The sequence below is a fragment of the Hordeum vulgare genome, chromosome 1H (genome assembly GCF_904849725.1).
Source record: "Hordeum vulgare subsp. vulgare chromosome 1H, MorexV3_pseudomolecules_assembly, whole genome shotgun sequence".
Taxonomy (NCBI): domain Eukaryota; kingdom Viridiplantae; phylum Streptophyta; class Magnoliopsida; order Poales; family Poaceae; genus Hordeum; species Hordeum vulgare.
In genome coordinates, this window is record NC_058518.1 from 457,556,091 (window position 1) to 457,568,515 (window position 12,425).

The window sequence follows — 12,425 nt, forward strand, 5'->3', positions numbered from 1 at the left end:
GCTTGCGAAAGGAGGAGGATGACCCAGCCAACGTGATGTACTATCCCCACATTGATCATAGTTTGCTAGGCAGTCTGCAACTCTATTTTGCTCGCGTGTAACTTTTACAGGAATAAATACCCTATCACTTAGAAGGAACTTAATTTCTCTGATCATATGACCATAAGCTGAATTATCCAACGATGCGTCTGTTAGGGCGTTGATAGCCGCCACACAATCCGATTGGAGCATGATAGTGGCATCTGAACGCTCAATAGCAAGTTTAACACCCTCCCGAACAGCTTGTAACTCCGCTTCAAGCGCATCATTGCAGTGAAATAGCTTGCGATAGGCAGCAAATATTACCTCACCTGTTGATTTCCTCAGAATCATCCCCGAGCCAGCTGATCCATCAGATATAGCATAAGAACCATCAACTGACAGTGCCACCATTCCATCTGGAGGAGGAGGCCATGGTAACCTTGGTGCCGATTTGCACGGGGGGCGGATCAGAACAGGAGCCACATGCGCTTTCCCTTTAATGATGTCCTCCACCCTGCTTGAGATCTGAGAATAGGTACTGTAGTAACTCTGCAGGAATGAACAAGATACATCCTCCGGTGGAGGATCCTTACCATGTAGAATTTCGTTTCTAACATACCAGGAACGCCAGAGGACCATGATGATTCTGCTGCGAACAGAGACGTGTGATTCTTCGAGGAGCTGAAGGAGCCATTCTTTGCATGTCCATTTGATCAGAGACCTATCACGCAACGGCCAGTGAAGGCGCATTAGTCCCACAAGACGGCAGCATACGGGCAAGCGAGAAGAGCATGAAATGATGATTCCTGCTCCCGATCACATACTTGGCAGAAGCCATTCAGATCGAAATGCCGCCTCTTTTTCTCAGCGTCTGTAGAAAGGGATCCCGAGACAACTTGCCAGGCAAAGATCTTTAGTTTCTAAACTTCTCAGCGTCTGTGGATTTACTTTATTATTAATACAACATTATGCATTAAGCTGACTGCGCATACAAGTTGAGGCACCTCCGGTGTATATAACTCAAAGAAAAAGTATACCTTTTTTTTCTAAACTGTTATACTTTTATCTTTGAAGGGTAGGAAGCTGCTAGACCTAATTAGCGGTTAGCGCGATCAATATTACTTGGACGTAGGGACTCCTGGACCTGGAGTCTGGATAGATCGATCTTCCAGAGTCGTTACGGGTAGAATTTTAGAAGAACACAAACGCTTGATGCGCGGAGTCGTATCTGCTCTGGTCACCTGGACCGATCAACGTCCCAGATGACACAGACACGTACCAACAGCCCGATCGACGGCGCACCGCGCACGTACGTAGCGTGCAGCAACCGTGCCAACGCCTGAACCGTCCTCGTTTAAACTTCAAAAAAGAATCAAACCTCCTACTCACGTACGCGTGCTAATCTCTTCCCGCGCCCCTCCCTCCGCTATACATATATGCGCCTCCCGACCCCCTCAAGCATCAACCAGAGCCGCGATCGATCTACGATGGCGCCACCAAGCACAGCCCCCGCGGCGGCGCTCTTCCTCGCCGCCCTCCTCGTCCTCTCCGCCTCCCCGGCGGCGGCGGCGAGGCTGCGTTCCTCCTCCAAGGCGAACGGCAAGCACGGCGTCCCGGCGGCGTCGACGACGTCGGCAGCCGGGCCGCACGACATCCCGGCCGTGTTCGCGTTCGGCGACTCCACGCTGGACCCGGGCAACAACAACCGGCTGGTGACGGTGGTGCGCGCCGACCACGCGCCCTACGGCCGCGCCTTCCCGGCCGGCGTGCCCCCCTCTGGCCGCTTCTCGGACGGCAAGCTCATCACCGACTACATCGTCGCCGCGCTCGGCATCAAGGACCTGCTCCCGGCGTACCACGCCAGTGGGGTCACCCACGCCAACGCCACCACCGGGGTCAGCTTCGCGTCCGGCGGGTCCGGCCTCGACGACCTCACCGCGCACACCGTGCAGGTGTCGACGTTCTCGTCCCAGATCGCCGACTTCCAGCAGCTCATGTCCCGGATCGGCGAGCCGCAGGCCGCCGACGTCGCCGCCAAGTCCCTCTTCATCCTCTCGGCCGGCACCAACGACGTGACCATGAACTACTTCGACTTGCCGTTCCGCGCCCTCGAGTACCCCACCATCGACGAATACCATGACTACCTCATCAGCCGCTACCAGTCCTACATCCAGGTCAGATCTTCAGATCGATACTACTTTCTTCTCGTCCACTCAGGTCGTGTATAATATGCCGATGGATTGACAAGCAACTATATATGCAGAGCCTGTACAAGCTGGGGGCGCGGAGGTTCATTGTCGCCGGCATGCCGCCGGTGGGGTGCCTGCCGATGCAGAAGAGCCTGAGGGGGCTGCAGCCGCCGCTGGGGCACGGCTGCGTGGACCGGCAGAACGAGGAGACGCAGCGGTACAACGCCAAGCTGCAGAAGGCGCTGGCGGCGCTGGAGAAGGAGTCCCCCGGCGCCAGCCTCTCCTACGTCGACACCTACGCGCCGCTCATGGACATGGTGGCGCAGCCCAGCAAGTACGGCTTCACGCACACGGGGCAGGGGTGCTGCGGCTTCGGGCTGCTGGAGATGGGGGTGATGTGCACCGACCTGCTGCCGCAGTGCGACTCGCCGGCGCAGTACATGTTCTTCGACGCGGTGCACCCCACGCAGGCCGCCTACAGGGCCGTCGCCGACCAGATCATCAAGACCCACGTCTCGCAGTTCACAACCAATTAGTCACTAGTAGTACTAGATATAGCGCGTAGATGATCGTGAAATTAAGCTCGTAGATAGATACTACAGGATTATTACATTACTATCTATAGTAGATTGAGTATACAGTTCAGTCCAGAATGTGCTTCATACATATCGAGACAATGAATCCGCTGTAATCAATTTCTGATAGAGTTCAGACTTCAGATCAGCTTCAATTTGTCACAGATAGCAGATCGGATTGGTTTAGAAAGTTTTCTTCGTAACTTCTTACTTGTATCATACAGCCTCCTACAAATGGAAAACGAAACTAAATATATAATCGATTCCGATTGTCTTAACACATCCTCTCATCAGCCTTCTCCAAATGAAAAAGCAAACTTGAAACTACATAATTGATTATCTTCAGGCATTCTAAGCAATCAGCCACATCAGGTAAATGAAGGGAAGTACAGATCACCAAATATCATGATGTTATTATTTCCTCTCTGAAACAGGAAGCAAAACTAAAAAAACAAATTGCATCAATCAGCGACTATGTCTTCACATGGGCTTCTGGTTTGCTGGAAAAAAGAGGACAACTATAGTCATATATAATATACGAAAGTAACAGTTTAATACTCCAGTTTACTCCTACAAAGTACAAACCAATTTCACAGTTTAAAGTACTCCCTCTGTAAACTAATATAAGAGCATTTAGAACACTACTTTAGTAATCTAACCACTCTTATATTAGTTTACAGAGGGAGTATATATTTTTGTGTTCATATAAACCCATAATAATGGAAAGGAAAGCAAAATGATCAGATTTAAAGTGTTGGAATTTTAGCTAAGCAACTGAAGAGTACAGATAAGCATAGTACTGAAACGCTCATCATCAATTCGTCACACGTCTCAGACAAATAAGTTCCTCACAAGAGAGTTAAACATGTGGATGCATCCACCTTTTGCCCTAGTTATGAGTCTGATGACTAACTCTCAGATTCTCCCCAAAACGAGATAGTTACTCCTACAAACTCAAACATCTCCAGATTTTCCGCAAATTCAGGGTCCCGCCATCAGCTGCCACTTCATTGTTAGTCTTAAGAAACCTGAAGATAAAGAACATGTAAAGAGAATGAGCGATAGGGGAAAAGGATATAGAAAAATCAAAGTATGTCTGAATGACACTCATGTATTGACAGCAAGATTGTGGCAAAAATAAATAAATTAGGCTACTAGATGAGTATGAATTGGTGATAAGTGTGTGTTGATATTTTACCACAAGCTTCAGATTGAGGCTTGATCTATTGGTGATGATATTTCAGGAAAAGAACAAAATGGTCAATTGGACATTCTGATGACACTTCAGCTTCAGATTCAGACTTGATCTATTGGTGATGATATAATGTGTTTCTCAATTTGTAGTTCTGCACTTTATCTGTTAATCCTGACAGCTAGTGCTGCAGACAGAAGCCACTTCTTTCTTTAGATAATGGAAGCTAGTTCAGAAAACACCGTACTACTATATGAAGGGTCCATGCTAAAAGCCATGTTGATAGTTTTTAGCAGAATTTCAAGTTGTACCACGAGACTACGGCTGGAGGAACAAGTTCAAGTTGCTAGTATTCTACAGAGTGGCCTGTGCCGATTATTAGTTCGAGCCTGCTTGTAATAAATAAATATTACTAGTTGCACTGCAACACTAGCTAGAACTTAACCAATTACAAGAAAATTTTAAAACAACAGCATTTCCTTTTTACCGGAGAATGACGATATACAAGGCAAACGCAGTGGTTGTAATTTTGCAAAAGGAGCACAACAATAATTCATCAGATCATAGGCTGCATGAACTGACTAAGGGATACAGCATATCTAAGAAAATACAACATCCTAAACAAGTGAACGGATGACATGCACCTAATAATGGAGCAATAGTGCCCAGAGATACTTTGGATGGTAATTTCTCACCTTCATTTCGTTTGCTGTCTGTCTGAACGAACCAAAACATCTGCCAAAGTCGTGTTTTTTGCCATGGCTAAAGCCTTGTTCTTGCCTGCATATAAAGTCCCTTTGATCAAGTTATAAGAACTTGGAACATAACTAACTTGTACGATACTGCAATGCACCTATGTACAACATTAACACAAAATGTGTCACCTGGGATCGGGCTTGACCATAGAATCGTCGGGAGTACACATGGAACATATGAACCTGACGCCATCTGGCTTTCATTGATGCAGACAGAACTCATAATAAGCCCCTCACGCATGTCCACACTGAGATGGATTTTGTCCACGCTGAGATGGAGAGCATCAATGTTGAGTGGGTCGATAGCAGCAATCGTCACCTTGGCATTATCCCCATTGCGCCAAAGATCGGGAACCGACACCTGGTGCTCCAGTGTCCAGCGGCCGCTCTCGTCGTCGAGCACGAAGGACCTGATGTGTAAGGGGTCGACCTCGGCGTAGCACAGCCGGCCGGCGCTGACCCCCATGTGCCGGCGCATCTCAAGCTGCCCCATCTCTGCCTCGCCCTGTTGGTTCAGAAGCATGCTGTCAGGAGGGAGCTCGACGGGGCAGAGCTCGGGCCGGTCGCTGAAGGGGTCGACGCAGACGGCGCCCCAGCTCACGTCCACCCACCAGAGCCGGCCTCCCAAGTCCAGCACCTCGTGAGCCATGTGCATCCGCCGGTGCGGCGGCAGCGGGGACGGCAGCACCTGCTCGTCCCAATCCCCTGTCTCGGAGGAGAAGCGGCGCAGCAGGAAGCGCCGCCCGCCGTCGACCTCGGTGAGCTGAGCAGCGGCATACCTCTTGGGAGGCCCGTTGAGGCCATCGCCATCGGCGGCTTGGGTGAGGAGGCCCATGCCCGCCATGCCGTCTGTGAATGACAAGGTCTTCTCTGCTTCCTCGAACTCTGGGAGTCGGAACAGCTGGCCGGACACGGGGTTGCAGACGAGGCGCGCGAACTTGCGGTAGATGAGCTCCAAAGGGGCGACCTTGAGGAGCGCCTCGGCGGGGAGGTCGAGGCCCGAGAGCGGGTGAGCCCTGGAGCGGGACTTGAGGGTGCCCAGGAGGAGGAAGCCGTGGGCGCTGGCGGCGAGGACGCGGCTGCGGAGCATGTCGCCGTACATGCGGCCGTCCGTGGGAGGCTCCACCTTGAAGGCCCGGCCGAAGACGGGGATGGTGACGCAGGAGACGGCGGGGGCCCGGGCGAACGAGAAGGACACGCTGCCCTCGGATTCCTTCAACCGCGAGTCGCGGTCCACCATGGCCCAGGGAGGGTGCGCGGCGGCGGCGGCGGTGCAGAGGGAGCGGCGGAGGCGGCCGGAGACGACGCCGCGGAGGAGCGGCGGCATTTTGGCGGTGGCGGATTTGGTGTGGTGGGTACTGCTTGCGTGATTGTGTCTGCGATCGGAGAGACCGAGAAGTGGCTGCTTTGGTTTGGCTCACGAGGTCTTTGGTTGGTTCCCGCAGCTCTGGCAACCAGGCGGCTTTTGCCATTGTCAGTGTCAGGGAGACGGTGTCCATTGCCTATTGGTTCGCCTCGCGTGGTCTAGCCGTTGCTCTGTCCAATTTTATGGACCGGCAAAGTGGCAATGGGCATGCCAATTAATTGGTGACCGATTCGGCCGCGTCTCGCCAAAAAGTTAGCGTGGATTTGAACTGGGCTGGTATGCACAGATACGAACGATGCCGATTAAACCGACTCTAACTTAGTGTTTCTTTTCAACAAAAGGTGGATTTTATTAACTCACAACATCTACAATCACTGATACTTAATTTTTGCGAAATGTCCGAGGCTGACCAATCATATCCCATGTTGCACCTCCAGCAACCATAGTAGCCATTTCATGATTAACATTTTCATACAAACCCATGCAATGGCATAATATATCGTACTAATAACGACCAACTACACTACTCGCCCCCACCCCCCTCGCGGAGATGTCGATGAAGTTTGTGTCGGAGCCGTCGGTCTCATGGTCATTGGCAGCGGGCACACCTCCATCTCCTCGCGGGGCTCCATGTGAGTGAAGATCTCGCCGGCATCCCAATGGCGGAGGAAGCGGGGCTCAATGTACGTGCGGTCGTTCGGGGAGGCTCCACTCTGAAGGCTCATCCAGAGATGGGATGGTCACGTAGGAGACGATGAGGGCCCGGGTGAATGAGAAAGGCACGCTCCCCTTAGATTACTTCAACGGTGAATGTCGGTCCATAATGAACTAGAAAGACTGCGCTGCGCCACGAGGGAGCGGCATCATATTGCCTGAGGATGCGATGGTCGCTGATTTGGTGTGGTGCTTGTGTGCAATCGGGCGCACAACCCTCTCTCCGTGATGGGCAAACCTATTCCCCCTTTTTCATCTTTAAAAGTAAAAAAAGTATACCTCAATGTGATTCAAACTCGCAACTACGGTGTTTGTCCCTTGCTATGTTGATGTGTTGAATTAAATCTTTCTCTTTGAGATTTTGTTATGTCAAATTGAATATTGCAATTGAGGTAGAGATGTCAATGGGTACCCATTATCTACGTACCCTGCGGGTAAAAACCCTATTAGGGTAAGGTATGAGACAAAAAATTACCCATGGATATATAAATAAAAAAATTCTAAAACCCATTGGGTAGAGCGGGTACGGGTATAAGATCATATAACTCATACCCACATGCCCATGTACCCATATAAAGTCTTTGTAAAATCAATATTATCTCTACAATCTACACTATGTCAAGAGTTTGTGAAATGAAAATGTATGACTATGTGTTGTTGTTTATGACTATATGATGTTATTTATAAGTATATGTTGTTGTCATAATCCATTTTTGTAAACTATGATTATATGTTGTTTTTTATAACTATAAATTGTTCAACTTGTTGATTTGCAAACATGGGTACCCGCGGTTACCCGTCTACCCTGTTGGGTAAAGGGTATGAGAAAAAAATGTATTCGTTTAACGGATACGGGTAAGGGTGATGGGTAAGCTGGGGGGGGGGGGGTAAGGGTATGAGGTGGCTCCACCCATACCCATACCCTGTGGGCGCCATCCCTAAATTGAGGTCACTTTGGATGAGTTTGGTAGAGCGTATGAAGGATGCATGAGGTCAAAAGTTCCCGTCTCGACCCACTTTTGGGTGTTTGGTAGCATGCACGGGGCCTTCTCAGGATGCTTGAACTCAATCCAAATACCCTCTTAGCATGCACGAAGAGAGAACACCCCAATAATCGTTCGCTGGTCAGCATGCATGAGCGAAGCGAGCGACACTATGCTTCAGAAAATGTTTAAAATGTCACAAAAATAATTCAGTTATTAGAAAATGTTTATAGAGTACCAAAATAGTTCAGATTTTTAAAGTTTCTTCAAATTTTCAAAACATGATGAGATTTTCAAAATTTACAAAAGTTGTCCAGATTTTCAAAGTTTGTTATTTTTTTTAAGAAGTACATAATTTATAAAAAAAATTAAAAATTAAAAAAATGATTGAGATTTTAAAATTTTGATTTTTGTAAAAAATAAGATTTCCAAATTTTGTTTAAAATTTTAGAAAGATCAAGCATTCAAAATTTGTTTAAATTCGAAAAAACTTCAGAATTTCAAAAATAATAATATTCTATGTTTCAATTTTTCATATTTTTAAATGTTTTGTTCACTTATTTGAAAGTATCGATTGCTACAGTAAGGACCAACATGTCTAAATAGATGCAAGCTACCAAATAGAGTCTCAGCTTAGCATATGTGAGCATATACATCGCTACCAAACAACAACAAATGCATGCACTCAACATGTCTACACTTAACATGTATCAGGGGGAGAACTGCCATGCTAGATTAGGAATGCTACCAAATACACCCTTTATGTATGAATTGATATGGATACCTGTGGTGACAATGTGGTGTTTTATTGATTCACTTGATATATATTTTGGTACTCAACTTGCCGATTCCTGTGATGACATTGGGATAATCTATGCATAAGGGTTGATACACGTTCTTGTCTTAGTTTCTGCGATAGAAATCTTGGGGTACTCTTTGAAGTTATTGGTGTTGGATTGAATGTGACGAATCTGAAATTGTTTGATGCATGTCGAATAATTAACCCACAAATACTTGAGGTGATATTAGAGTATCTAGGTGACATTAAGGTTGATTGATACGTATCATGAGTTTTATTCTAGTACAAACTCTAGGGATGTTTGTGACACTTATAGGAATAAGTCAAAAGATTGATCAGAAAGAATAGCTTTGAGGTGGTTCTACTACCTGCACCAATTTTAACTTATGTTCTCCGCTACTATGAACTTTGGAGTGATTCTTTGTTGCACATTGAGGATGATCATATGACTCTACTATGTTAGCATTGTTGAGAGATTGCACTAGTGAAAGTATGAAACCTAGGCCTCATTTCCAAGCATTTATACGAAGTTTTGCTCGTTGTTTTCCACCTGCTACCTTGCTGTTTTTATATTTTCAGATTATAAAAAACTATATCTACTATTCATACTGCACTTGTATCACCATCTCTTCGCCGAACTAGTGCACCCATACAATTTGCCATTGTATTGAGTGTGTAGGGGACATAAGAGATTTCTTGTATTTGATTGCAGGGTTGCTAGAGAGAGACCATCTTCATCCTACACCTCCCACGAATTGATAAACCTTAGATCATCCACTTGGGAAAAATTTGTTGCCGTCCTATAAAACTCTGCGTTTGAAGACCCAACAACGTCTACCAAAATAAAGTTGCATAGTAGACATGAGGTAACAAGTGAAAAAGTGAGCGCACACACGATATTTCAGTACTTAGAAACAAGGCCTAAGATTCATAATTTTACTAGTGCAATCTCTCAGCGCTAACATAATTGAATCATATAACCATCCCTCAACAAGTCAACGTGCAACAAAGAATCATCATTCCAAAGTTCTTACCAATCGCGGAGAACATAAGAAGTAATTGTTATATTCATCAAACAACCTTAAAGTTACTATAGGCATCACAAACAACCTTGGAGTTTGTACTAAGTAGTTATCTTTCCGATCAATATATTAAGCCATCCCTTTAGGTGTTACAAACAACACTAGAGTTCGTACTAAATGATACCAAACAATTTCAGATTCATAACATTAAATCCACATAAAGAACCTCAAAGAGTACCCCCAAAGTTTCTAGGTTGATATAAGAGTACATGTAAGAGTACTTTGGCTGTTAGGTTGTGTAATTAAAGAAATTTCTCTAGGTTTTTTGTTTGTTCAGCTGGTCTTAAAATAGAAGTTACTCATTGTTTTAGCACTGTTTGGCACCAAGAGTGACTGAAGGTAGATGCTCATAATGCATATTTACTTATACTGCCTAATGTTTAATATTCTTATTTGCCCTATGATATTGTCATAAACTCCCAAAAGCTCAGCTTCCCGTTTATCATGCAGATGACTTCCGACCACTAGAAAAATAATGTGTAAATGTATGAAACTAAGAAGATTATTCCTTCAGCCTTTTTTTCTCCAAGTGTCATGATCACCATTTTATGGAAGTATGGTTAGCAAAATTCTAAACAACAGCATGCCTCGTGGTACAGGTATGCAGATTTTTCCATTTTCCTTATTGGATGACATTGAATTAGAAAATACAGAGAAGTTCTTTTTATGAATGTTACAACCTGAACTTAAATCATAGTCAATAACAGTGATCTTCTCTCTAGAGCAAGTGTTATGGAATTGCAAGGGTTATTACTACAAGGCAAGATTCAACCCTACTGAGATAGTCCAATAATTATTTTACTCCGCCAAACTCTAAAGATCTTATCTATGGCAGCATACGAATTTGGTTCGCACATGTATCTTATGTAGTGGGAAATCTCAGTTCACTTGAGACTTTAGCTCATGCGTAGTAAATTATTATACTCTTTACTCTGCTCCAAAGTTACCCGAGATGGCAAAAATGCCCATTATTTCAAAATCTCTCCCGCATTATTTCTTTTCTTAACCATAACAATTTGATGCATTTAAAATTAAGTATGATGTGCCCACCATATTCTATTAAAAAAATTAAAAATATATTCTTGGGATCATTAACTTCAGTTTTATTTTTCTGCAGGTTTTGTTTCAGACAAATGCTTAAGGGCGCATGATAAAATCTAAAGGTTTCAGTTCAAAAGACTTTTAGATCCCATCTTGCGAACATTCATATAAAATCGTACATTTTTACGCAAGTTGACACTTTACAATTATGTCCAATTTATTCAAATTTGTGTTGCAAATTGTTCAGAATCAAGATGGATCTCAAAAACGATTATGGTAGAAATGTGTTCATGGGCGACCACGGCAGCACACGAGACTCTGTGCTATGTGTTATTACCCATTCATCATTGAACCTCTTCCTCTGATACTGACAAGCACCTCGAGCAATAGTCGCTATCAACGCAGATTTAACATACGGGTGCAGCCAATCAATCACATAATGACTGAAGAACGAGTGTTGCTTTCTTTTCCTAACCACTCGGAATCCGTTCAAGCATTCAGACTAGCAAGCAAAGGAACTACCCTGTATATCAACGGTATTCCATAACATTTTACCATTGATTTTCAGCAGTCACACCTCATGACAGTTAGAAGCGATCAAAGGATCACAGTCTAACTGAAAGGTTTGTCCCCTTATCTCCGATCTGATGCAAAAATAGTGGAGCAGATACTGAGTCCCTATTGGGCGCTTGATTACATCCCTCCAGCAGATATAATTGTAAAATTCGATGATGCAGCAGCTTTTTTTTAATTTATCTAGGCCAAGAAACCACAACATTTTTCGGTGGCTATCGAGTGGAAGTGCAGTATAAGGATTCCAACAATCAAAGATTAATTATGCAGCAGTATGAAGAGCCCGCCGAATGTTAAATCTCTCATATTTTGCTAAACAACATGTTTATTGACAAATACTCAACCATGGTCATACTGCTGGTTCAAAAGACGTAAAACATATGTTCACAAACATCGGCTTCTTGCAAACCCTATTTGTTTTACTTCTATTTATTTAGAAAAATGCTAAGTCCATGTGGAGTCTGTAGCTTCCTACAAATGTTTAGCTAAGCATGGTCTGGTGCGCCGCTGTCGCCGTGGACGGCAGCGGCGCAACCAGATCGGTTGATGACGGCGCGGCCGGATCTAGGCCCAGGACGAGTGTCTTGGTCACCAGGTTGCGGTCGGCGCGTTTGTGGGTGTGACACACCGGCAGCTCGGCGGATCTTTCTTTTTACCTTGTGTGGTCTTTTGCAGCGCGGGTAACTATGGGGAAACCCTAAATCTCCTTGGGATCGAGCCATAGCGGTGTTTTTGTGCCGTAGTCCCTCTTGATGGCATCGTTTCTAGAGTTTACTCCGGCTGAAGGGACCAGCGACGCTGGCGACGCACACCTGGTGGCGCAACTGCCGATGAAAATCGCGCCTACTACGGTCATGGCGGACGATGGCGGCGTCTCCGACGTCGTTCCCTTATCGAGTCATCATCGTTGTAGTTTGCCTCATCATGCTCGGGATGCTCCGGAGGAAACCTTAGATCCAGGTCTTCCGGATCGAACGATGACAACATTTCAGTGTTGTTTTCCCTCCCTGGGCATCATTTTGGAGCAAGTGTTTGCTGGATAGGACAAGATGAGGAGCAGTGTTACATCTACGGCAATGCCGATGGCGGATCCCGACGGCATGGCGCTGCGGAGTTTCGGTGACGGGCGCGTGTG

The 12,425-nt window shown here is 45.8% G+C and overlaps 2 protein-coding genes across 2 annotated transcripts; one reads left to right on the forward strand and one right to left on the reverse strand.

Moving 5' to 3' along the window:
* The first annotated feature begins 1,494 nt into the window (after window positions 1–1,494).
* Window positions 1,495–3,738, forward strand: LOC123445011 (GDSL esterase/lipase At2g40250-like). The gene is made up of 2 exons (XM_045121928.1): window positions 1,495–2,195; window positions 2,285–3,738. The coding sequence occupies exons 1-2, from the start codon at window positions 1,509–1,511 to the stop codon at window positions 2,744–2,746; spliced, it is 1,149 nt and encodes a 382-aa protein (XP_044977863.1). The 5' UTR covers window positions 1,495–1,508; the 3' UTR covers window positions 2,747–3,738.
* On the reverse strand, window positions 3,531–6,112 carry LOC123445001. The gene is made up of 3 exons (XM_045121917.1): window positions 4,862–6,112; window positions 4,673–4,757; window positions 3,531–3,813 (listed from the first exon to the last, which is right to left on the reverse strand). Exons 1-2 carry the CDS (start codon window positions 6,057–6,059, stop codon window positions 4,675–4,677), a joined length of 1,281 nt encoding a protein of 426 aa, XP_044977852.1. The 5' UTR covers window positions 6,060–6,112; the 3' UTR covers window positions 3,531–3,813; window positions 4,673–4,674.
* Window positions 6,113–12,425: the final 6,313 nt, after the last annotated feature.